At 36.0% G+C, this 26,967-nt stretch overlaps 1 protein-coding gene across 1 annotated transcript in view; it reads left to right on the forward strand.

The window, feature by feature from the left end:
* Positions 1-26,967, forward strand: part of b4galnt4a (beta-1,4-N-acetyl-galactosaminyltransferase 4a) — a 185,524-nt gene that overhangs the window by 126,861 nt on the left and 31,696 nt on the right. Inside the window, exon 7 of the mRNA XM_087796670.1 lies at positions 3,795-3,862. Coding sequence (XP_087652796.1) covers positions 3,795-3,862 — 68 coding nt within the window. The remainder of the gene's footprint in view (positions 1-3,794; positions 3,863-26,967) is intronic.

The following is a 26,967-nucleotide window of genomic DNA, read 5'->3' on the forward strand; positions in this document are numbered from 1 at the left end:
GAGCTCGGTACTCAATTGGTATTGTCTGGCGGCACTATTATACCAGCATTCTGAGTATGGATTAAATAATATTGAAATTGGGACATTTATTCGCTATTATTGTAATTAGAATAGGAAATTCTACGTGTATTTATTTTCAATTTCGATTATTTAAGTTTCCTTTCAATATAAAAAATATTTCAAAAACATTATTAAACAAAAAGAAAAAAACACCTTTTTTGAATAAAGAAGTTTCAACATTTAAAATTTAAAATTCAACCATTCAATATTCTAATGGTATTGAAATACCTCTTGATTACAAAAGTAATCCAGAGATGATAAAAGAGATCTTTGCCGCGTTTCTCCATTATCATGAGGTTCACGAGTAAAAAAAAAGCTGTAATGACCACATCAGTGGTGTTTTCCTTCAGTGTAAAAGGATCTAAACTTCTTCCAGAGGATGGCAATTAACATCTATCGGTCAATTTTAAAAATGGTTTTAAATGACTAATTTAAACCATTTTATGCTAATCTGAACAGCCAGGCACAACATTAGTGGGAAGACAGCCAAAAATGTGACATAGTTTATGACCTGTCATTTGTCGTTTCTGACCTTGTACCTCATCCCCTGACGGAGAGTTCGGCTTGTCAGACTTTAAGTCGAGGAACTTAATCGCCAGCTGCCACCAGCTAGGACCAGACCGTGACCGGATCCATGCCAGTTTGGGAAGTTGGAAGTATGACGTGTGGACGTGTAGCAGCCGTGTCGTGTTTTATAAGGTCATACACAGGACAAAAAGTGCAGTAACTCAGATGTTTCAGTCATAACATGTCAAGTGGAGAGGCTTTTATCAATATCGTCGCATAAAGAAACAAACTTTAACTGGAAACATTTCCAGAAGAAAATGCAGTGTGACACTGAGCCTGTAAACTGAAATGAAGTATCTTTTTTTTAAGATATCAAAAAGTTGATATGATGGCATTAAGGAAAAAGACAGATATGAAAAAGCTGAAATAAACTGAAAAAAGTTGAGGAGATTGAGAAGAAAAACAAAGAAGATGTAAGACAGAAAGATAGGAGAGAGGAGAGTAGTAGAAGTAGTAGTTGTAATAGAAATTTTAGTAGCGGTAGTTAAATTTGTATTTATAGAAGTAAAAGTAGAGTATTAGAAGTAGTTGTAGTATAGGTAGAAGTAGTAGAAGAAGTAGTAGTAATAGCAATTTTAGTAGCAGTAGTTAAAGAATTTGTAGTTATAGAAGTAAAAGAGTACTAGTAGTAGTTGTAGTATAGGTAGAAGTAGTAGTAGTTGTACTCATATTAGTAGTAGTAGTAGTAGTATCTACATATACTACTTAGTTGTAGTATAGATAGACGTAGAGGTAGAAGTAGTAGATGTAGTAGACGTAGTTGTATAAGTTAAATTGGTAGACGCAGAAGTACTAGTAGTAGAAGTAAGAGTAGTAGACATAGAAGTAGAAAAAGTACTAAAAGTAGTAGACATAGAATTAGTAGTAGTAGTAGTATAAGAAGTAGACGTAGAAGTAGTTGTAGTAGGTAAATTAGTAGACGCAGAAGTAGTAGTATAAGTAGTAAAAGTATTAGACATAGAATTAGTAGTAGTATTAAAAGTAGTAGACATAGAATTATTAGTGGAAGTAGTAAAAGTAGTGGACATAGAAGTTGTAGAAGTATTAGATGTAGTATTATTTGTAGTAGTAATAGTAGATGTATAATTATTAGTAGTAGTAGTAGTAAGTAGACAAGTGTGTAATGTTTTTAGTAGTTGAATGAGGTGAAAGGAGTTGATGAATTAGAAGTAGGTCATCCGGGAGAGAAGCAGCAAAAAAGTGCTCCTTCATATCTTTCTCGGATCCCTCCTTAGAGCAAGAGACGTCACAGTGGGCAGGATATGTTGGAGAAACGTCTCAGAGTCTGGGAGGACTTTTGTTTTCCCAAAAGAGCTGTAGTTTCAAGAGTTGGAAACAGTGGAAAGTCTGGGTCTCTTTGCTCCGGTTGCTGCCCAAACCCAGAGATGAAACGATTGGTCCCGTCTGTAAAAAATAATTGGTCACAATCTTTTGACGGCACTCAAACCTTTAAAGTCCAGGTCAAGATGAATTTATTCTGGATCACCAGCTGGGACCTTCAATTAGTGAGTTTAGCTTGGCGGCGAAACTACAGTCCCAGTGGTTTAACTAGCCATTCGTCTCCATCACTCATCTGTCTGGTGGCTTCGCTCACATACATGGCTTTCAAACAGTTCTGACATGAAGATATCTCTCAATGAAGTTTAATCAAAGACATAAGGATCACGAGAATTGATCTGATACAAAACACTTCAGTGAGCGCGACAACTTGGCTAAGTCGCCTTTTTTTTTTTGTTTTGAATTCTTTCTTTTTGATCCAAATGTAATGACAGGATCGATAAAGTGTCCAATGCCATGTATAGAGCTCGATAAAAGGTTGGCTTTGAATTTAAAAATATATATAATAAATGATTTAATAGGGTTTAGATCAAATGCTATTGCTATGAAAAATATAATGTAATACTTTAGACATCTGGGTTTAAACATTACATTTCATAGTGGTTTACAGAACCATTAAATAAACCATGATAAAAAAATTAATTGAAAAAATTGTTGGTGCTTAATCAGTGACATTCAGAGACAAGGTAGTTTTTCTTTGTTGGTTTTAGTTACGAGGAGCAGTTTTATAATAAAACCTTGAAAAGCAAAAACTCTTATTAAAAATGTGATGCAGAGTCTATTTTGTTCATATTAACTTTTAAAAGTGTATCAACCTCTTTTGGCTTCTAAGAGATCATAATAATAAATATATAATAATATATATAGAAGCCTATCTGTGTCTGGCTGAAACATTTTTTTTTTAAATTAGAAAGAAGGTTCAGGAGTCATACATTTTTTGGGAAATGTTGTTCATATTTAGTCATTTAATCTTGTGTACATTCTATAAATGTTTTTGTGTGTTTGACAAGTTGGACACAACAGGGTTTTTGGAAGGTATTTGTGTTGTGAATAAGTTTCCAATTGGTTTTCCAAGGTTAATATTGCGATGATTATGATATGATTCAAATGTTTTCAAGTTCTGGTTCCTAAAAATATTTTTGGGACGGAAAACATTAAACATGATAATTGACGTACATTAGAAACAAAGTTATCTACTGTCTTCAACGGAAACAATCTGAATAGAATGCAAAAAAAATAAAAAATAAAAAATGTATCATATGTGTGTGATTTGTTGGCGTAGTGGTTAGCAGAACCACCTCACACTCGACAACTTTATTTAGAGCTTAGGTGGGCTTGGGTATACTCTATGTTCTCTGGTTTCCTCCCACTGTCCAAAAACATAAAGGTATTGATTTAATTACTTTAACTTGTACGTCGGTGTGTGTGCATGAGAATGGTTTCTTATCTCTGTGCAACGGTCATGCCTCTTATCCTAAGTAGCTGGGTTAAAGCTTAATTACCTTAATGAGGGAATCAGCAGTGAGATGCATGAATGTATTTTAAGACCCTGAAAAAAAACGACTTACCTTGTTGTGACAGCAGTTTTAGCAATTCATACAATCCAAATAGTAACAAACATTTTCGGCACGTTCATATATTTTCCAATTTAATACTGACCCTAGAGCAAAAACAAATGTTATCGTACGTTATATATTATAAAAACACCATTTTTCTATTAGTTTCACAAACTTTGAAGTAAGTACTGTGCGACCGAAACCTCTGACAGTGGGTCGCCCTGAACTCCACGCCTCCTCTTGGTCTCACACTATGATCTCTGTGTGTTGCAGCTCGGTACAGAATGGACCGCTCCGGGCGAGTTCAGCAAGTTCAGGTCCCAGTCCTCCAAGTCTGTGCAGTAAGTACCTGTGGTAACCCCCCCACACACTCCTTCACTGTCTTTTACTTTGTTTCCAGACAACGAACAAATGTTCTGGTACCTATGAAGTTTGTCATAGTTGCCTCTAAAGCGTCTCTCAGGACTAAACCTGCTGTTGTTAGAGTTTCTCTGGAAATAATTCCAGCTGCCGAGTCCACTCTGAGAAGCGAGTGGTTGATAATAATGTGAAAGTGTTGGCTGAAATATACCTCTGGTCTGAATCAACGGCTGAATATATATTCTGACAAGCTAGGCTACATTAATGAGACACACAATAGAGTCTGCAGGTAAACAAGTCAATACTTTTGACTTAAACATAGAAACAAGTAGCAGGATGAATTTAGAAGTTTTGCCCTTTTTTCTCTGTATTTTTTCGCAATACTGTATGTATCATCAAAAGTAAAAGTTGAATCAGTTTATGGTGAAATGAATACTTTTCCAGATTGATACAAGGACAATTTAAGGCCAATACTTTTCCAGATTGATACCAAGACAATTTTAGACCAATACTTTTCCAGATTAATACTAAGAGAGTTTAAGACCAATACCAAAACACTACCAATACAGGACGCTGTCCAGATACAAGACAACACCAAGACCTATTCAGATTCAGAACAAGGAACTAGTACGACCAAAGAGTGTTGAGACCAAGACAGACGATTTCTGAACCAACATTATTCCAGATGGGGACCAAGACACTACCAAGACCAATGAGTTTCAAGACCAAAACAAGACAATACAAGGACTTTTCAACATCCAGACCCAGGTCCTTGCCAGATCTGAGAGTGTGTGAGTTACAAAACAAAAAGATCAAGTTCAAGACAAATAAGGTCAAGTCCAACAATTTTAAGACCGGGGTTCTTTAGAGACCAACAGAAGACAGAGTCAAGAGGAAGACTTATTTTCTTATCGAAACCTAGACTGAGGCAGAGATCCCAAAACAAACAATTCATATAAAAAATACACACATTTTAGTACATTGTACTTTGACATTGTACTGTCAACTGAATTTTTAGCAATGGACTGTGACGATAAATGTCAACATTTGAAATGTAACTTATAGCGGGGCCTATACTCCTTTGAAACCAAGACCTACACGAGACCGAGACCATGAATGCTTTAGGTGGTCTCGAGACTCTAAACCAGTCTCGAAAACTACAACACTAGTTTTTGCCGTTTCTTTGACTGAAACTTCTAAACAAATTTCATTTAAATTTTCAATTGATTCATGAGTTGACGATTTAGCTTTGGTAGTGTTGTGAGTTCAATCTGGATTCAGGAGTGTATTGAGGGATTGATCATTCAGCTGCAGGGCTTCTATCATGATGTAATAAAACGCACAAATCATTTCACGGAAATGTACTATTGTGACCGTCAGTACAGGCATAATGTGTTGATTCAATGTTATTTTAAGGTTGAACAGAACCCAGACAAGTGTATGTGGGGTGTTTACACGGATGCGGGTGACTCTCCTCTCAGGAGCCTGTTTCTATCTAAATTCTAAAGTGATCAGAAAACTTAAATGAGACGATGGATTCAAAGGTCAGCAGAAAACAACCTCTCAAGTCAGCGCAAGCATGAGCACAACTCATTACACGCTCCATAAACAGACGCTGAAAACTAGCCCGACACAAGAATGTCGGGCGTCGGCTTCAGTCGACGATAGTGCGGCGTTAACAAGAAACACGGCGCCCAAACATGACATTTTTTAAATTGGTGTCATTCGTGATAACGCAGAATAATGACTCCAGGACTTCAGCGTTAATTAATTCTGCCGTTTAATAAAAGGAAACAATCAAGTGACTCCACACGGTTGTGAGTTTGGCAACATTATCTACACACACACACAAACACAGCAGGTGGATTGTGGAATTAAATTTGGGCTGTCAGAAGGAGTGGACGCTTTCAAAGAGCTGTGAGTTGGACCCCTGCAGGTAAATCTGTTAATACCTGCACTAGTGTTTTGAGGGATTCACGTCACGCCTGTCATTCCTGAAAATATCCTGAGCACAGATTAAGCTTCTTAGTCTGCGTTGGATGCCGCGTTTGGATATGAAAGTCTTAAACCAAATGTTTCAAAGCTTCACATTCCAGTAGGAAGTCTTTCCCGATGATCTGTATTTATATATATATAAATATATATAATATTAAGACAACATCGATCGTTTTATACTGAATATTTTAATTGAATTTTATTTGAACAAATATACACTTTTAATCCAGTTTAAATGCATGTTTTAGTTTGTTTTTCTGCTCAAGGAGTGAAAATCACGGACTCTGATTAATTTAAATCGGATTTAAATATGTAAATTAGGGCGTGGAAAGGGATGAACAAGTCTGCAAATATTTCCACGTTGATTGGGATGTACAAAGGAAAATAGTTTGTATTTGTGTGCACATACGGATTCATACTTCTGAATATTTTTGTTCGTGCACCATTTTCTGGATTTCAGTGAGTTACCGTTTTTAGTACATGCGTCCAAGATGTTTAATTTTTATTTTCTAATGATTAAGACGATATAAAACAGCAATATTCAATATAGGCAACACATAATGTAAATTACTTGCACTATGTTAAAATGACTTTACAAAGCAAACTTTTTTTCGTTTATATCAATATTTCAGTGTGTCAAGATTTGTCTTTTCTTTAAGTTATTGATTGGACTTTTATCTCAAATGATCTCTATGTGAACACGTATTTTCCTATTTGCTGATTATATTGATAAACAAGTGAGAAACACAATCCAAACGAGTTTGCATCATTATTTTAACCTGTGTCGTCACAAGAGCTGAATCGGTCATTTCAATAAAAGCCGAGCGAAAAGCCGAGAATGAAAAGCCATTTTTTAATTTACCAACTCTTTACATTGCACATGTTTAATCTGCTGCCGAATGCAACACACATCTCTGACAAGCCATTACACTCAATTTGTTTATTGCACGCTGACGGCCCCCCGAGCGTGGCAAATTGTTGGCGCAGCAGGATTAATCTTCCGTGCTTTCAGAAAAAAAAGGTACTTTTCAAAAGATGTGAGTTGGAATCGAAATGAGCAAATTAGCAGCGTGTAGCAGAACGCGCCATAATCGTCTGAAACATCCGTGTGTGTACAGCAATAATAACAATAATAATGACTCACCGCACCGGTTACATCACCTGGTAATTGGAAAACATTCATAAAACCCTCGCACAATATAGAAACAAATGATGAAAGTGAAACGCAATCCTCCCGTTTAGACGTCCGGTTCATGACTGAACTGGTGTTAAAAACGACACAACTTTCTCTAATGCTTCGACCAATTTTGTGCAATTTGTGCAATTTGTTGCGCGATGATGAGTCTGAGGCTGTTTCTATTCTCCGGTAGAACAGTTCTGCACAAAGCTGTAATCAAATCAGCCTTTAAAGCCGCCCAAGTGTTCCTTTGATACAAGTTATGATTATCATTTTGGAGCGGAACAGGAGGAAATGGGACGCAGCTAAGTGACATTATAGGAAGAAAGTTGCAGCCAACGTTGTCTAAAAAGGCTAGAACATTTTCCCTTACTTAAATGGACTTAAATGTCCTCCAGCAAATGACTTCATCACCAATAAGATGCACTTTTTGTATAATATTTATTTGGACATATTTTAGACTAATAAATAGTGAAAGTGTCTAGGATTTGAAGTGTGTACCGAGTCGGTGTTGGCGTCAGGCTGGTTGTGACCGGTTCAGGATGCTCTTGCGCATTTGCCATCAAAAGCTAGTGAATCTATCCTCGCATCTTTTAATTTGGCGGATGTTTGGGCGAGACCTCCGACCTTTTGTACTTATTTTCTACTTTGTGGCAGCATTTTGAGCTATAATAAAGTATCATCTTTTTCTGATTTATTTTTAAAAGCGGGTGAATTAATCGGCCTCAAGCGACTCACTATAGAAAAGTCGCTATTGAATAAAAATGAACGATTGTTCCCCCAAATACAAGTAATTCGAGCACATTTTTGTCAATTGTCAGAATCATTAAAGCACAAATTATGTCGGAGCTTCACACTTATTGTCCACTTGATGGCGCAGTAGAGCAAATGAAGCCTCACGAAGCTATGGCCTGAGGATGAACTACTTGAATAGAAGGTGGTTCACGAGGCTTCATCTATTGGAGAGTTTTGATTCTGATATTCGGGGGTTTCAAAGTGTTAAAACGTGGTCATTTTCACCTCAAATTGTTTCTGTATGTCATATCGTGTAAAAGAAACGGTGTCTTTGTAATAGCAGGACGATTGATTGTTTACACACAGGATGGTATAAAAATTCATGATGTTCGGATACTTTTGTTTAAAAGGTACGTAAAAGAGTATCAGGGCCATGATGCTAGTGAGGAAGTATTATTTTCTTTTCTTCTGCTCTTTGGAAAATGAGTCGTATCCTTCCGTTGACATTCATTTTGGATCGTTCCAAATACCTCTTAACACATTGATGTATTTGTGGACCAGACAGCGAGCGTCTATGTCGTAGACTGAACGTACTTACCGTTCACGCTAGATTTCGCACCTCCATATTTACCAGTTGGTGGTAGAAAATAGTGCAAACACTTGGACTCAAAGACAACTTAACACCTCAAGGTGTGTTAACACTTTTTTTAAGCTTCTTGGTGTATTTGTTGAGCCAGTTCGGACCATCTGTAGTTTCTATACTTCGTTTTATGTAACATAGCCGTTTTTCATTTTTAATAAATCCTACAATGGTTAGCTAAGCATTTGACTGCTCTTTAGATACTGTCTGTCCTTCTGATTATTGATTATGTTTTCATCCTAGCTTAGTTTTACACTTTTAGTTCTAAATGAGCTCAAATAATTACTGTAAATCTAATTGTGTCTGTATTTGATCACATTAAAGCTTTAAAATGTATCTAACTTGGATGAACTATTCTTTAACTCATTTCTTTCTGTTTTTCTCTTATTAAATAGGATTATGATTAGTAATCCAGAGATGCAATAAATAGTAGCTATTAGAATAAGAAATACTAATAGAAGAACAATGCAAATACAACTACTATATAGGTGTATAAAAACACAAAACACAACGATTTCTAGAGTAAAATGTAGAAAAACATGCATAAAAACACAGTTTTTAGAGAAGAAAATTTAAAGAATACCACATAAAAACACTAACGTTTATAAAGAAAAATATTTAAAACAAAACCTAAATTAAAACACTACAGTTTCTAGAAAATAATACAGAAATCCTACATTAAAACTGAGGTTTTTAGAGAAAAATATATATTTTTAAAACCTACATAAAAACACTACCATTTCTAGATAAAAATTAAGAAGAACATTGATAAAAAACACTACAGTTTCTAGAGAAAAATAGAGACAAACCTACGTAAAAAAAACAAGACAGTTTCTATAAAGAAATTTAGAAAAATCTACATAAAAAACAACTACAGTTTCTAGAGGATAATATAGAAAAACCTATGTTTAAAAAAAACTAGTTTCTAGAAGAAAAAATATATAGTTTCTGGAAAAAATATCGAAAAACCTATATTAAAGTACTACAGTTTCTAAATAAGTCTAAAACTAAATAATAACACTCATAAAAAACACAGAAGTTTCTAGAGTTAAATATAAAAAAAAACTACAGTTTCTAGATAAATCATAAAAGTTTCATTGATTTTCTTGTGGAAGCGAACAGTATATGTGCATGAAAGAAAAAAAAACACTTTTGGAAATATAATTGTTACAATAAATATATTAATAAAAATATATTTTTAAATTAATAAATAATATTTAGTATAATTTCTTCTAATCAAGTAGACAATATCTTAAATGATGTAAAAATGTATAGTAGTTAAAAAATTAATGAATAGATTGATATCCAGTTAAATGTAAATAAAAAAAAAAGGCTGGAGCTCCCTGGACGGAGATTTCAAACACGTTTTGGGAGACACTCCCGTAGTCTGCGAGCAGAGCGGCTAATGCTCCCTGTGGTATCGAGGCAGGAGGAGGAACCCAAAGATGGATGGAGGCGAAGGATCTGAAGGAAGGAATTGCCCATAAGAATTCAACAGGGAGGCGAGCCAGGAGGCAATTCACACTATCTCTACGGGACAGGACACCACAGAGAGGGAGAAAAATACATCTGGGCTACTTTGTTCTTTTGTTCTATACCAAGAGATCTTAATTTATTTATCAATCGGCAACAACTTCCTTTGGCTACAGATTTAATACTTATGATATTATTCTTTTAAAGGTATTTTTTTTCTTTCTTGACTCCCAGGTTTTACCTCCACCGAGCCGTTTTTCACACAAGGAAGTTTTGCACCTCTTTGAACTTCCCCTCCTGCCAATCAAGTGTCGCAAACATTCCCCTTAAATACCTGCTTGCTTGAGATTTATTTTCTCGCTCCGTCGCCTCCATCATCCCTGTGCCCCTTCATCTTCCTGTCCCTCCAGATTAATCCTTCTCACCACCTAATTGCTGGCGTGTAAAGTGGATGACACGGTGCGTAGTGTCGGTTCCCGTTGGTCAGGTTGACCTTCACTCGTGTTCGTCTCACGTCGGCCCCGATGGTCTGTCGGCGCCTGCTGTCGCCAATCTTGATGAGCGACGGAGCATGAGTCGGATGAAGCACCGAGATAACCCCGGCCCGACTGCGCTCCCGCTCCCCGACACGTCCACGGACACCCCCCCGCCCCCCGGCCATATTCCCGACGTCCCGAAGATTGACATTTGCCAAAACTGTTTGAACAGAACTGTGCCGTGTTGCATACTGACGTGAGTCCTATGCTCCACATCAAATGATGCTCGTCATGACGATGAAGGATGGAGATGATGTGGAGCGTTGCTTTGAATGTGTGAAACATGGAGGGGGAGCATAGAGTTTGTTTGCCCGAGGACTGAGGGTGGTTGGAATGAATGCGAATAGAGAGAGTTCAGAATAAAGTTTTAGCTTTAGTTTTACGTCTACGGTCACAGACATTGATGCGGATAAGACTCAACGTAGATGAATTATGTCTTTAACACGGCAAGCAAACACGTAAACAAGAACCCAGCAACATAAAGAACCCAAAAACAAAAAGATCCAGGAAAAAAAACAAGATAACAAAAACAAGAACCCATCAACAAAAGCAAGAATTCCAAAACAAGAATCCATCAACGAAAACAAGAATTCCAAAACAAGAATCCATCAACGAAAACAAGAACCCAGAAAGAAAAACAAGAACCCAACAACAAAAACAAGAACCCATCATACAAAAAACAAGAACCCAACAACAAAACTAAGGACCCATCAACAAAAACAAGAACCCAACAACAAGAACCCAACAACAAAAATAGAACACATCAACAAATCCAACATCCTAACAACAAATACAAGAACCCAACAACAAAACCAAGGACCCATCAACAAAAAGAAAATCCTGACAACAAAAACAAGAACCCATCAACAAAAAAAAGAACACATTAACAAATTCAACATCCTAACAACAAATACAAGAACCCAACAACAAAAACAAGAACCCATCAACAAAAAAAAGAACACATTAACAAATTCAACATCCTAACAACAAATACAAGAACCCAACAACAAAAACAAGAACCCATCAACAAAAAAAAGAACACATTAACAAATTCAACATCCTAAGAACAAATACAAGAACCCAACAACAAAAACAAGAACCCATCAACAAAAAAAAGAACACATTAACAAATTCAACATCCTAACAACAAATACAAGAACCCAACAACAAAAACAAGAACCAATCAATAAAAACAAGAACCCAAAACAAGAACACAGCAACAAAAAGAAAAATCCAGCAACAAAAACAAGAACCCAACAACAAAAACAAGAACCAATCAACAAAAACAAGAACCCAAAACAAGAACACAGCAACAAAATGAAAAATCCAGCAACAAAAACAAGAACCCAACAACAAAAACAAGAACCAATCAACAAAAACAAGAACCCAAAACAAGAACACAGCAACAAAAAGAAAAATCCAGCAACAAAAACAAGAACCCAACTACAAAGCGAAAAAAAAAAAACAACCACAAAAATAAAAGCACAAATTGTACAAAAGAATCAAACTCACAATTACAAAATAATAAATGAATTACAAATATAAAAATGAAACCAAAAAACAAAAAGTGCAAACAGAAAACCATAAAAAAAACATTCCAAACTGCAACCAAAAAAAATAAATAATGAAGACTAAAACCCAAAACGGGTTATTGCTGTCTGGATGAATAACAAAGGATTGATGCTTCTGCTCTTACTAATAATGATGCTGTGCGGCATGTTACACTTTTTTTTTAGTTCATTAAGAACGTCTTGATGATTGTGAATTTCTCATGTATTTAAAGAAGGCCGGTGACAAAGGAGGGATGTAGGAGTTCAGCTAGTTGTCTTCTGCTTTGCTTTGAAACTAAACGTACCGTTAATGTTTAATCTTAACAAGGATGATATGTGAATTTTAAAAGACGAGGAACCTAGAGTAGACCCCTGGGGGACACCGTTGCTGCCTGGGAATGTGTGTGATGAATGACGAGCTGCTTAAGAGATACGAAAATAAACCAGACGAGGAACGAATGTGTGAGTCATGCACCATGAAGGCTGTCAAGAAGAATGAGACTCGGTGTTGAGCAGCGTTTCAATGGAATATGTTAAAAAAAAAACAAAGAAAATGAAAAGCTTCTTGAAAAATCCTGCTTGTGGTGAAGCTGAAGGGCATAAACTTGGATGAGAATAACTTCATGAATATTTTTTCTTTTAATAGTCTAGGCTTTGAATAACATTGACGGTAGAAAATCTTTCAATTTTCAAATTAATTTTGACAAAAAATGCTCAAAAGGAAAGTACGGAAAAAATGGAGAAACTGTAAAAATCAAATCAAATTTAAAGTTGAACTATTTGGAAGTTAATACATCACTTTTATCTAATGAGGGCCACATAAATTCAGTCAAGCAAATCCTTGGATCAGAAAACCAGCTCAGTTCTTATATTCATATCACTTGAAATGATTAAGAAAATATAAAATTGCAAGAAACCAGTTCCTTCTTGTGATGTCACAGCACTTTTACAAAGCATCGTAATTCAATAAAGCATTATATTGACAAGCAGGAAGTAATAAGGGACTTCTATAAGGAAACCTGATCACAGTTCAATGAACAAGGACCTAAGAATAGACCCCTGGGGGACACCGTCGCTGCCTTTAAATCTTGCTTTTATTGAACCCTTGCTTTTTTTTTGGTGGCAGATTATATTTTATCATCTTTTGTATTTAAAAAAGATAGTCTTTTGTTTATTCCACAGTGCAGGATTTTGCTTATTCTTTTTCTTTTTTTTAAACACAGTATAAAAATAACATAACTTAAATTAATTAGAAAAAAATATGTACTTTAGTAGTATATAAATGGACCATTTCGCACTTGTATTCTTCTCACATTCAGGACATTTGAGTTATGATGTAGCTGCAAACCTACTTTGCTGTTTTTTTCTTTGTTCTAGTTCATTTAATATTTTAATATTTTGTCTAATATTTTTTTACGTTCAGTTGAGACCTGTTTACGTTGTGATTGATTAATTAACCTGTTAATAGTCATACAGGACAATTCCGAAAAGGTCACTTTGCGATATTTTACATAGTTGTATTTTTTTTAGTATTCATTCAACGTTTAACTTAAATGAAAAAAAAAAAAAAAAAAGTTTATATGTTTGACTGTCATTTTCACTTTCATAGAAACACTAAAAAAAACACTAAAAAAATATATACATTTTTATATCCTGATTTGTTCCACACGCTCCAGTTAAAACAGTTATATCCTGCATACTTGTTCAGTTGGCATACACTAGAAAAATATTCTACTGTCTTAATTTTTCTGCCAAAAATTATTCAATTGGTATTTTTCAAGACTTTTTGTTTAAGTATATTTTTTTTGGTATAAGCATACACTTATAAAATAGAGTGAAAAACAAGGGTACGTATATTTAGGTAATATACCTAATAATAAAAACAACTTTAGAAGCATTTTTGGAAATACTACACAACAGATAGTTACAACTATTTTATTAACCAAATAATACTTTTATGTGCATCAACTTTTCTGTATTAGACACACTCAGATTAATTCATAATTTTGCTCCAAGGAAAAAAAAAAAAACCTTTCAAACAGTAAATGTTTCATTTGTTTTGATTACATTTCACACCATTCATGTGTTTAAAGCTCGTGTAGATCACGAATTTGACGTGTGCGTCTCTTCTCTGACCCGCACACTTTCAGTCAAAACCTTTCTTCACTTCCTTCAAACAAATTGAAGCTCTCTGACTTTTCCGGAGATTGTCGAATCGATTCAGAGTTGCAGCTCCTGACCTTTGGCGGCGGCGAGAAGGCATCCCCGGCCTTGTATGTGATGCCGTTTCTGACATTTGTGCAGGAGAAGCATTGGTTTGAGGAGCAGGAAATGACATTTACACCGAAGCCGCCGGAAGACGCTTGATTGTCGGTTTCTATTTAATTCCCGTCGGCGCGTCATCTTCTCGGGACTTTAATCTTTGTCCTTGTCTCTTTCAAAGTGACTGCTCGAAAAAGAAAATCCTTCCCATTTGTTTTCCCACACTCTACACAATCTAATAGGACGAACTCCGGAGACACTTTTCCCAGCAACAGCCGGAGCGACGTCATGGAGAATGAGCAGATATTACAGTAGGCGATCTCAGCAGTATCTATAATTGAATCACTTGAGCGCTGCTGGATATTAGCTGAGGAGACGCCGGCGTTTAGGAAGGACTGGACTCGTGACTTGAGATGGAAGCGATGAGAGACCGATCAGTTCAACGCCGGACCTTCTCGGTCCTGCAGCTTCCTCTCGGCAATGGCTCGGTTTGAGTCGTTCACGTGACTCGACTTCTTCTTCTTCCTGACTCTTGACTTGTGAAAGAGATAATATAGGATTGATAATCAAGAATTGTTTCTAACGTTTCCATTTATTTTGTGACTTTGTTATTAGATGTTGCTCTTTAAATATATCAAGGAAGAGCCTTTAACTTTAAGTTATTCAGGAGGTAATTATAAATATATATATATATATATATATATATAAATATATATATAAAAAATTGCTTAATTTGTAAGTAAGTAAGTAATTTTTAATTGTATTGCGCTTTTCCAGACCAGGGTCACAAAGCGCTTAAACAATCAAAACAATATTCAATAAAGTATATATTTTAAAGATCAAGATAAAACCGATAACACAACAGGAGTTCCAGAAAATCAAGGAAAAGCCTGAACAAATAAATTTGTAGCATCAAACATATATATAATAGTATAACTATATAGAATTATAATATTATATATACATATATAGTACATACATATTGTCAGGAAATGGTCCCCTGTTTTATATGAGGTTTGTTGTTGTTTTTTGTACTGTGTTATTCTACTATTGTGTATATAATGTGGCCCCTTATTTAGAATATGGAATTGCTATCCCATTATGATTCAGATCAATCGTATAGAGAATTAAAGGTAAATATAAAATTAATTATTAAGTTTGTCCTTATGATTTTGTTTTTTCTTTCAAACATTTTTTTCAAATGTCCCTTTTTTTTAACCAATATTTTCAGATAAAACATATACAATCATTCATATTTCATATTTAGCGTTAATGAAACTACATTTCTTTAATACTTTCTAAACCAGAGACCTCTCCATGATGATTTATATTTATTTATATATATATATATATATATATATATGTTTTTTTTTTTTTTTTTAAGAAAGTCAAATAAATGAATAAAAACGTTTGATCCAAGTCTCATTTGAACAGCACCACTGTATATTACTTGAGCTATATACAGTGCCTTGCGAAAGTATTCGGCCCCCTTGAACCTTTCAACATTTCGCCACATTTCAGGCTTCAAACATAAAGATATACAATTTTAATTTTTTGTCAAGAATCAACAACAAGTGGGACACAATCGTGAAGTGGAACGAAATTTATTGGATAATTTAAACTTTTTTAACAAATAAAAAACTGAAAAGTGGGGCGTGCAATATTATTCGGCCCCCTTGCGCTAATACTTTGTAGCGCCACCTTTTGCTGCAATTACAGCTGCAAGTCGCTTGGGGTATGTCTCTATCAGTTTTGCACATCGAGAGACTGGAATTCTTGCCCATTCTTCCTTGCAAAACAGCTCGAGCTCAGTGAGGTTGGATGGAGAGCGTTTGTGAACAGCAGTCTTCAGCTCTTTCCACAGATTCTCGATTGGATTCAGGTCTGGACTTTGACTTGGCCATTCTAACACCTGGATACGTCTATTTGTGAACCATTCCATTGTAGATTTGGCTTTATGTTTTGGATCATTGTCCTGTTGGAAGATAAATCTCCGTCCCAGTCTCAGGTCTTTTGCAGACTCCAACAGGTTTTCTTCCAGAATGGTCCTGTATTTGGCTCCATCCATCTTCCCATCAATTTTAGCCATCTTCCCTGTCCCTGCTGAAGAAAAGCAGGCCCAAACCATGATGCTGCCACCACCATGTTTGCCAGTGGGGATGGTGTGTTCAGGGTGATGAGCTGTGTTGCTTTTAATCCAAACATATCGTTTTGCATTGTGGCCAAAAAGTTCGATTTTGGTTTCATCTGACCAGAGCACCTTCTTCCACATGTTTGGTGTGTCTCCCAGGTGGCTTGTGGCAAACTTTAAACAAGACTTTTTATGGATATCTTTGAGAAATGGCTTTCTTCTTGCCACTCTTCCATAAAGGCCAGATTTGTGCAGTGCACGACTGATTGTTGTCCTATGGACAGACTCTCCCACCTCAGCTGTAGTTATCTGCAGTTCATCCAGAGTGATCATGGGCCTCTTGGCTGCATCTCTGATCAGTCTTCTCCTTGTTTGAGATGAAAGTTTGGAGGGAAGGCCGGGTCTTGGTAGATTTGCAGTGGTCTGATACTCCTTCCATTTCAATATAATTACTTGCACAGTGCTCCTTGAGATGTTTAAAGCTTGGGAAATCTTTTTGTATCCAAATCCGGCTTTAAACTTCTCCACAACAGTATCTCGGACCTGCCTGGTGTGTTCCTTTGTCTTCATGGTTCTCTCTGCGCTTTAAACAGAACCCTGAGACTATCAAACAGCAGGTGCATTTATACGGAGGCACTGTATATACTGTATATATATATATATATATATATATTATATAATGAGTAAGAAGGTCCTTATTATTTAAAACTTTTTTCTAATATTTTTAGAAAATAGAGAAAATAGAAAACAACTACTACTACTATACTAAAACAATATAGAACTTGAAAGACTGCATTTCCAGAAGAAAACGCAGTGTGAATGACACTGCTGTGTGTGGAAGTTGTAGTGGAATTAGTAGTTGAAGTAGAAGAAGTGGAATTAGTAGTAAATGAAGAAGTAGTAAAATAATGAAAATTAGTATTAGTATTAACAGTAAAATAGTAGTGGAAGTATTAGTGGAATTAGTTGTTAAAGTAGAAGAAGTGGAATTAGTAGTAAATGTTGAAGTAATAGAAAATGAAAAGTAGTAGTAGAATTAGTATTAAAAGTAGTAGTAATAGTATTAGTAGTAAAATAGTAGTGGAAGTATTAGTGGAATTAGTTGTTAAAGTAGAAGAAGTGGAATTAGTAGTAAATGTTGAAGTAGTAGAAAATGAAAATTGATTCATTTCGTTATAAGACGAACCCGACGATCAATTAATCTCCTCGGCGGAGGTAATTACCGATATCAGCCTCGGGCCCTAAAAAAAACACACATCGGTGACGAGTGTTAATGACGGTTATTATCCGTGGTATTAAATATCAAACCTTGTTGATTCCCGGTGATTGCATTAAAGCATAATGTGCGACTCAAGCTGAGCACAATATGGCGGCGCAGCAGGAGGACGGGGCGAGGAGGCGAGGGCACGCCAGAGCAGGAGCGATAGTTCCGCTGTAATGCTATATTAGATAATTACACACAATCTGACGCGGTGGATGGAAGCCGGAGAGACGACGGACAAGATTCCAGAGAGAGCGAGGAGAAGGAGGAGGGATGAAGGAAAGAGGATTTATCGAGGCTGCAGGGAAGAGCAGCTTGATCACTCTCTGATGGATTTAGGGAAATCATGAGGGGTGAGCAGGAGAGAGAAAGAGAGGACTGAAGTTCTCCCTCAGGGCACTTTCCAGCGTGGCTGGCATTAATTCATGGGAGAGAAGTGTACAGTCTATTATTTTACAGGCACCTGTGGGCGAGAGGTGAGAGGCTTTAATGAGGAACAGCAGATGGAGGGAAAAAAAAAAAAGGACAGAAGTGTTTCTGGATGTTTGTTCCTCTCTAACTGAGACTCGGTTTGGAATCGTCGACAGATGCCGTGGAAGAGTTGAAATGAAGGAGGTGTCGCTCGAGATTAATCTTCAAAGAATAGAGTCGTTTTATTCAATTCATTCATCATTAGAAGAATTGTTTACATATTTGTTCTTCCTGAGATAAACAACTTGTTGTTTTTGAGTGTATAAAGAGCTTTAAACGTATTTTCAAAATTCAACAAAAACTAGATTTGATGCGTTTGGATGTTATGAGCCTAGAAGCTCATCGAAAAGGGTTTAAATGCATTTAGATTCCAATTCATCCGGAGATTTACAGAAGAGAGCGGATTGTTGAAAGTTTGTGCAAAGAAAATCAAAGAAGAAAAAACATTATTTTGATTTTCTTATTTATTCTCCCTTATATATATATATTTTTTTTACCAATTATTCACTTTTTTTAGCAGCATTTTTTTCAAAATGTTTTATCTTATTCATCGCTTCAAACAAAAAAAGTTTTAAAATGTTTTTTTATTATTTTAGTCCCTAATAGATCCATTTTTTTGTTTAACTCACTGTCTCATATTTTTTAAAACTTTTGTTCCTAACAATTCTTTTTTTTCCCTTTATTTTTATCCTGTACTTATTTCTTGTTTGAAGCATTGTATTAAATGTATTTTCTTGTTTTGTTTATTCGAACAGTACCTTTTTTTTTTTTACTTGTTTCTTGTTTGGACCTCCAACAGAACCTTTTTTCTAAACTTGTTTTTAGTTTAAAGGTTCTAACTTTTTTTTCTTTTCAGCCTCCAACAGCAGTATTTATTCACTTTCACTTTCAATTATTTTCTTGCTTTTTTGCCTCTGACTTTATTTTTTTTCTCTTAGTTTCTTACCTCCAACAGTACATTTTATAAAATGTTTCTTGTTTTAAGCTTAAACAGAAGCATTTTAAGGAATAATTCATTTCTTGTTCGAAGGCTTAAACAGTGAGGATTTGTATTTATTGGGGGTTACAGTTATCTTTAAATATTTCATATTTAATTGAACTGATATTAAAAATGGAACCTGTGTTTTATATGTAAAAGTATAACTCAAATAATTGATTTTGCTTCATACCTTGATTCTTAATTTCAGTTCTAAAGACCAGAAATAAATGGGAAATTTTTCACTGAATATGACCATGTGTCTGTTTTTTTTTTATTATAACATCCTTTATTTTTATTTGACTTTTTGTCATCGTTCCATCGGAAATGAGAAAAATAGGTCCAAAAAATAAATGTAATCTCGAACAAAAAGTTTTTTTAAGCTCGTGCGTACAACAAAAATGACCCAGTGTTTGGTCCATATAGGCTGTTGTTTTAACACCCGTAGGGTCATGAGGTGTAACTCGTCCCCTTATGTACTGGATTCATGCTACTTGTCTGATTTTTTCTGTCTGTTTTAGTTTCCGTGAAACAACTTAACTCATCTTTATGTCATGGCCTTTTTCTGTGAGCCTTACTTTAATTGAATGTTTTGGTCAGTGAAGACGTTTGTTAAATTGTTGCTCTAATTTCTTCCTCTGGCGTTTCCTTACATCTGAATATGTGGAACCATCGTTGAGTCCTCGGGCGCTCGTGCCTCTTCCAGTTTGTTTACTTCTCTTGACAAGGCCGTTTCAAAAAACGTCTCTCGGCGGCGAAGAATGAAACGCTTACATGTAAATATTTCATTCAAAAATCCCTGCGACTTCGCCGATGATTCTGCGCAGACGTTCTGTTCCGACGCCAAGTCGAGCTCCTTTGTCTGCCTCCATCCTTTAAGCCCAACGAAGGGAGGCTTCGAAACAAAGACTCCAATTAGTCAGACAATTAAACTCCTACTTCTCGTCTTCTGTTCATGCTCCGAGTCGCACTCTAATGGCTGCTTCGTTCACGTCGTCCTCCTCCTCGCCGTGTTCATTAAGAGATCACGCTCCTGATCTTATTGTCTCACCATTTGTTCTTTGTTGTCACATCTTCTTCGTTTGTCGCTCTCTCTCTCTCTCCGGCTCTTCATGTCTCTGAGCAAAAGGAACTGGTTCATCTTTCATGGCAGGAGGAAGAGTTTGACCTCAGCACCCACACACTGTCTGCCGCTGCTGATTCCCTTTCAGTCGAGGTGCTTTTTTCTGTGGATCATTTATGAAGTTTCTTCCTCAGAGATGTCGACAAAAACCTCCACCAAACATCTCCGCAAAACCCTTAAAATAAAAACCCCAAAAATGTCAACCAATCATGACGCGTACTGAGAAGAAAAGTTGGAACAGTGCGACATACTTTCTCTCGGCAACACAGTCTTCAGAGATTCTTCGTCTTTGCCGTCTACACAGGTGCACTCTGGGCTGTTTGTGTAATATAATATAATACGTTTATCAGTGCCATGATAACAGTTTTGAATTTAACATTTAAAAAACGTGTTTTTTGAGATTTTTAATTTAATCTTTTGTATATTGAAAGTTAAAGTTTATTGAATAATTTATTGTTTTTTTCGAGTTTGATATTCTAATTCCACTAATTTAAAAATTCTGGAGTCACCAACAGTAATTTTAAAAAAAATCAATTTAGTTTTTTTCGCCTCTAAGAGTAAAACGTTTCTACATTTTTCTTAATTAAAAACTACTTTTCTTTTACACGCAGAGTTTGATACTAGTCCAAGAATTCAAAAGTACATTTTCTAAATCCAATATTTTTTATTCCGTAGCCTTTATTTTGTTTGTTGTTTAAGTCACTAAAGGTACCATTTTTTATTTGTGGCCTTTGTGAAGAAAATTGTATAACTTTTACTCAGAATTCAATATGAAAACATTTGAAGTGTTTTAAATTTAATATACCTGCTGGTATAACAGTTCAGTTTGAAATTGTAAAGCTAAAAAAATTATTTTACAAATATTTGTGACATATGTTAACATATGATTTGTCATTTATTAAGATTATTCAACCCGTTTTAATCACTCATTTCTTTATACTTTAAACATATGATTAATGTAGAATATTTCCATTTTGTCCCTGTTACTGTTTCTTAAATATTTTTCCATCTTTTCTTCTTCCCTTCTTTGGTTTGGCTCGACGACCCCTCGGAGACGCAGTATCCGTTCATCTGAACATTATAACATTGAATTTTAGCTTCTATTTGCTAAATTGCGAAAGACTTTTCTCACTTCATAAACGACCCGTGGGTGGAATTTGTTCCGCTAACTCATTTATGTGTAGCCAGAAACAAACTTTAACACTCTAGTGTTTTATAACAATACAATATACGTTTATATTGTAACCAACAAATAATACGATATTTAAGATTAAATGTCCAGAATTCCTCTTTAACTCAATGTAATGATGGGAAAAGCAGATGGTCTTATCTGTTGTTCTGCTTTCTCTTGTGTTGTGAGTTGGAAAATGAACATTCACGCATAAGCACAGAGATGTTTTTCTGCCAAAATAACCATTAAAAAATCAAAATTGCGACTCATATTGCATTCTGTTTTGACTTTCTCTTAGAAGAGATGCCTATAGAACGTTGAATTAAATAGAAATAATGATAGTTAATAGCTGTATTACCTCGCATAACTTTCCTGTGCGACGAAAACTTTGCTGCCACCCAGTTCAGAACCTTCCGTTCATTTGCGGTGCATGACTTATTTAAGGTCTGCGTCGCATTTGTGACACAGAGACTTCGCAAAGTCAGTCATTAGATTATTCCCTCCCCGAGGGTTTTTGCTTTTTTTTTCTTTTTTTTGGGCCAAAGATGGAAATCTAATGAAGTCTCAGGAAAATGATCTAATATTCTTTTAAATGAGCTGCAGCTCCTGCCAGGGGAAGAAACTCTGAGGAAAGATTGAGAAGGTGAGGATTTAGATTCTTTTTTTTTAACAACACAAAATAACCTGCAGTTGAAGCTGAAAATGGAATACATTAGATCAACTACTCAGGGATTCAATAGTGTTTTTTTTTCGTACTGATTTATTCGGATAAATATCTCCAACAACATCCTTCCAATTCTTTAACCTTACCTGAGGTTCTTAACTTTTTGAAATCCATTTTGAAATGAGTGATAATTGATGTATTTTGCCCCTTAAATCTTTTCTAATTCCTCGCAAGAGAGGTTGGATCTCCTGGACGTCGGCTGGACTAGTGGTCCTAGCACCATCTCAGCAGCCGATCCGTGGATGTTCCCTATTTACGAGGGAGTGACCTTAGCGCCGCCGCCGCCGTCCGCCGCCGGTGATTTATTGGCCACGGATCGCGAGGCTACTCAATGATATTGCAACAAACGTGCTGGGGGGGGGTGGGGGGCAACACATGACTGCACCTTAAGCCTTTGTCCTTCCTCGGAATTTACGGCATCATCTATATTTCTTAGGCAGTGACAGTTCGGAGACTTTATCCATAAACAGTGAGAGAGTTTTTTTTGTGTTGTGCTATAGTGTGTAAGAATAAAAAGGGGGTTGATTTAATCTTCTCGTAACTGGGCCTTCAGGACCTCCACTGAACCAGTGTACCTTCCTATATCAAATGTAGCCGGAGTCACCCGAGGAATGATGAATGAAGAAGGTAAAAATAGTTCACGTGTGTGGCCTAGTTTTCTTATTCAAGAAACTCTGGCCTCTTTAGAGCCTTGTGTTTTCTTCTTTGAATGTTTTTACATCGATATCTTAAGAGGTTCCTTTTAGATTTGAAGTGTTGCTACATGTGATATATAAGTAAGTAAGTAAGTAAGTCATTTTTTTTTGTATAGCACTTTTCTAGACCAGGGTCACAAAGCACTAAAACAATCAAAACAATATTCAATAAAGTATATACTTTAAAGGTCAAGATAATACTGATAACACAACAGGAGTTCCAGAAAATCAAGGACTGAGTCAAGGTGGCCCAAAAACAACTTGACCCAGAGACAACACAAGGGATACCACAAACACATTGGTTTTCGGCCTCTGGGTCATCTTGACCCTGTGATAACACAAAGGATACCACAAACACATTGGTTTTCGGCCTCTGGGTCATCTTGACCCTGTGATAACACAAGGGATACCACAAACACATTTGTTTTCAGGGCTCTGGGTCACCTTGACCCTGACTTTACACGAAGGATACCACAAACCCATTTTTCTTTTCCAGCCTTCGGGTCACCTTGACCCTGAGATAACACGAGGAATACCACAAACACATTTGTTTTCCAGCTTCCGGGTCACCTTGACCCTGAGATAACACTAGGGATACCACAAACACATCGTTTTTTGAAATGAATCCTTTAAATCATTGTACATTGGGCCCCATGGTAGATAATTGTGTGTCTGTCAGAGCGGTTCAATTGTTAAATTATTTATTGAAAAAAATGTCATTATTGTTGACACTGGCAACACTTTGGTGGATACACAACATCCAGGAGCAAATTTGGGGTCTGAAGATGTTTTAATTTATCGTTAAAACATGTCTTGGGTTAAACAGTAACTACACAGCAGGCGATGTCGCTTGTGACTTTTCTATTTCTTCTGATGAGAAAAGAAGTTTTGATCGTCAATGACACACTTTACTTTCAACCCTATGGGCTTCTCAAGCATCGTATATCTTTGAGGTTCTGTCTTAAAATGACATCCAGCTCTACTGCTCTTTTGATCCAACTGAGCCCCAGAGGCTGAACAGCATAGTCAATTGTTTGCTAGAAATCAAACAATGGCTGAGTGAAAACACTTTACAGCTAAATGTGGACAAAACTGAAACTCTGGTGATTGCTCCTGATGATAAGATTCCAGGGTTGAGTCAGTACTTGGGTGACTTAGGTCAGTCTGTCAAACTGAGCCTGAGAAACCTGGGTGTTGTATTTGATAAAGAAATGTCTCTTGTTCAACACTGCAGAAAACTGACCAGAAACTGTTTCCTTCAACTGAGAAAAATATCTAAACTTAGGAAAATGTTGTCGGAACATGATCTGGAGCTTGTACTCCATGCGTTTGTTTCTTCTCGTCTGGACTATTGTAACAGTTTGTTTACATGTCTTAACAAGAAGGATCTGTCTCGCCTGCAGTTGATTCAGAACTCTGCAGCGAGAATTCTGACCCGCTCAAGTAGAAGAACTCACATTTCTCCGGTCCTTAAAACTCTTCACTGGCTTCCAGTTTCTTTCAGGATCAACTTTAAAATTCTGGTTCTTACTTTCAGATCTATTCATGGTCAGGCTCCTCCTTACATCACTGATCTGATCCAGCCTTACACCCCAGCTCGGGCTCTGAGGTCTGTGGATCAGAATCTACTTATGGTTCCTCGCACACAGTTCAGGACCAGAGGAGAGAAATCTTTTCAGGCTGTTGCTCCTAAGCTTTGGAACGATCTTCCTCTCTCTTTGCGCTTGATGGATCTACTGACTCCTTTAAGAAACATCTTAAGACGTTTCTATTTGTTCAGGCTTTTCCTTGAATTTCTCGAACTCCTGTGTTGTTCTCAGTATTATCTTGATCTTTAAAGTATGTACTTTTTTGAGTATTGTTTTGATTGTTTAAGCGCTTTGTGACCCTGGTCTCGAAAAGCGCTATATAAATAAATATTACTTACTTTCTTACTTACTTAAAATAGTGTCGTCAATGTTAGCTGAATCACTATTGTTGTTCTTTAAACAATCATGTGAATTATGACATGAAAGTAAACATATCTAAACATTCAATAAAATAATCAAATCTCTTGATTGTCAAAGACCGTGTTGACGCTGCTACTGTGCAATTAAATGATGTCATACAATATACAGTATCATGTATTTTATGGATTATATGATACAACTTGTAAAATAAATAAAAACAAATAAATGGAAATAAAGTAAAGCAATAAACCAAAATAAGTAAATACAATTAATAAATAAATATCCAAACTAATTAAATGAGTAAATCAAATAAGAGTAATGAAAATAATTGTTTTTAAAAAAAAAAGGAAAACCCATGAATGGACACAACAATTCCATTAATACACATTTTTATTGTTGTTCTAGTTTATTTATTCTCATGACTAAATCCATTTCTAAGTCCCACACATCACAACATCCACAACCAAACTCATATTTTGTATTAAAACGTCAATCAAATCACTAAAAAACCATCTTAAATGAATAAATTCAACCATCCTACACGCAACCCTCTAACAAGACTAAATCAATTCATGTCGAATCAGTATCAGTCGCAAGTTTAAAGACACACTTTAACCAGCATCAAGCTTGTTTTTCGAAAACAAGTGTCGGCTCTTTTCAACGGTAACTGCCGACTCTCTGAGAGAATAACTCATCAAAGGAAATGAGCTTGTGTTTGCTTCCGACGACCGTGAAAACCACAAAGAGGGGAAGAAAAACGAGACGAATATTAAAAACAAACGATCCATCATATTTTCTAAGAGACACGTGAATAACGGAGCAAATGTTTCTCAAATTGTGAGTCCGCGGCGACGAAGACGTGCGCGATCGTTTTTTCTTCTTCTAGTTACCCTGTCGTTTCACCCTCAGAAGACTATTCCTGCTCCTGCGAACCATCTCTGATGGAAATATGCAAACGTAAGCGACGTCTTTTCTCTTTTTTTGGGGTGGATCTAAACCATTGGATGTGTGTGTTTTGGGAGTTAATGGTGTGTGAAGAAGTGCTTCAGTGTCTCTCGCGCAGCAGCAGATGTCAGCCCATTATCTCAGATGTGATTTTGATTGGACTAAAGCGGGCGTCTGTGTGTTCGGAGAATATGCTAAAATAAACAGTTTAACCAGGACTTTTCAAAGATGAACTTGCATCAGAGATGTTTGAAAAAGTTGGATTTGCATTAGAGTTGGTTTTTTTTTACCGTCCTCTGGAGGGTTTTTGTCGCACTTTTCAACCGGGTTTTTAAAAGTTCGTTGATTTAAGATTCAGCTGATATCGTAGTTAAGTGATACGTTTTTCCACCTTTGCAAAAACTATCCTAAAAGCTGCCAGTTTTGACTTCATGGATTAATGGATGTTTTTTATAGAATGAATAATCCTTATTCGGGCTACATCCATCATGTATTGGGTCAAATGTATGTATTCCTATAGTTAATGTGACATTGTTTGATTGTACATGCGAGTCATTTTCCCATATTTTCCCTTTTACCCAAGGAAACTTACAACTTATCTTATGATCTCAGACTCACTGGGATTTGAACTCACAACCACAACACATTGGAGGAATAATCAATTCATAATTTGGCCAAGAAAACGTCCTTAATAAGCATATTAAAGGTGGGGTAGATGTTGTATAAAACGTCGTGAGCAAGCTACATTCTCTTTTTTTTGATTAGGATAGTTTTTGTAAAAGCAGGATCATACAAACAGGTTTTTACTTTCAACTTATTTACTGAAGCCAAGAGTATTATTGTTTTAAGTTATTTATTAACACAAAAAACCTTCAGTCTCCCCTAAAGGCCTCAATCAGAGAACAAGTTCCATGACGTAAAAGCCGACAATAATATGTTAATATACATATAAAATGTGTTTTTTTTGTTTATTGTCCCTTAAATAACAAAAACATTTCATATAATTTTGAGATTTGTATTCGTCTGTAGTTGTTCTAGTTGATCTTTATCTGAATAAAATGTTTTTAAAAGGTATTATTTGTTAACCCTTGTGTTATCTCAGGGTCAATATCTATTTATGGAAGCCAGGGAGGTGGTTCACCTTAATCCAGAGATGACACAAGGGATACCACAAACACATTTGTTTTCAGGCCATTGGGTCACCTTGACCCTGTGATTTTTTATAATGTATTAGCTTGATTTAATATCTGATCAACAGTTGTTTTTCGTCAT

This window comes from Callionymus lyra, chromosome 8 (genome assembly GCF_982586985.1).
Source record: "Callionymus lyra chromosome 8, fCalLyr1.hap1.1, whole genome shotgun sequence".
Taxonomy (NCBI): domain Eukaryota; kingdom Metazoa; phylum Chordata; class Actinopteri; order Syngnathiformes; family Callionymidae; genus Callionymus; species Callionymus lyra.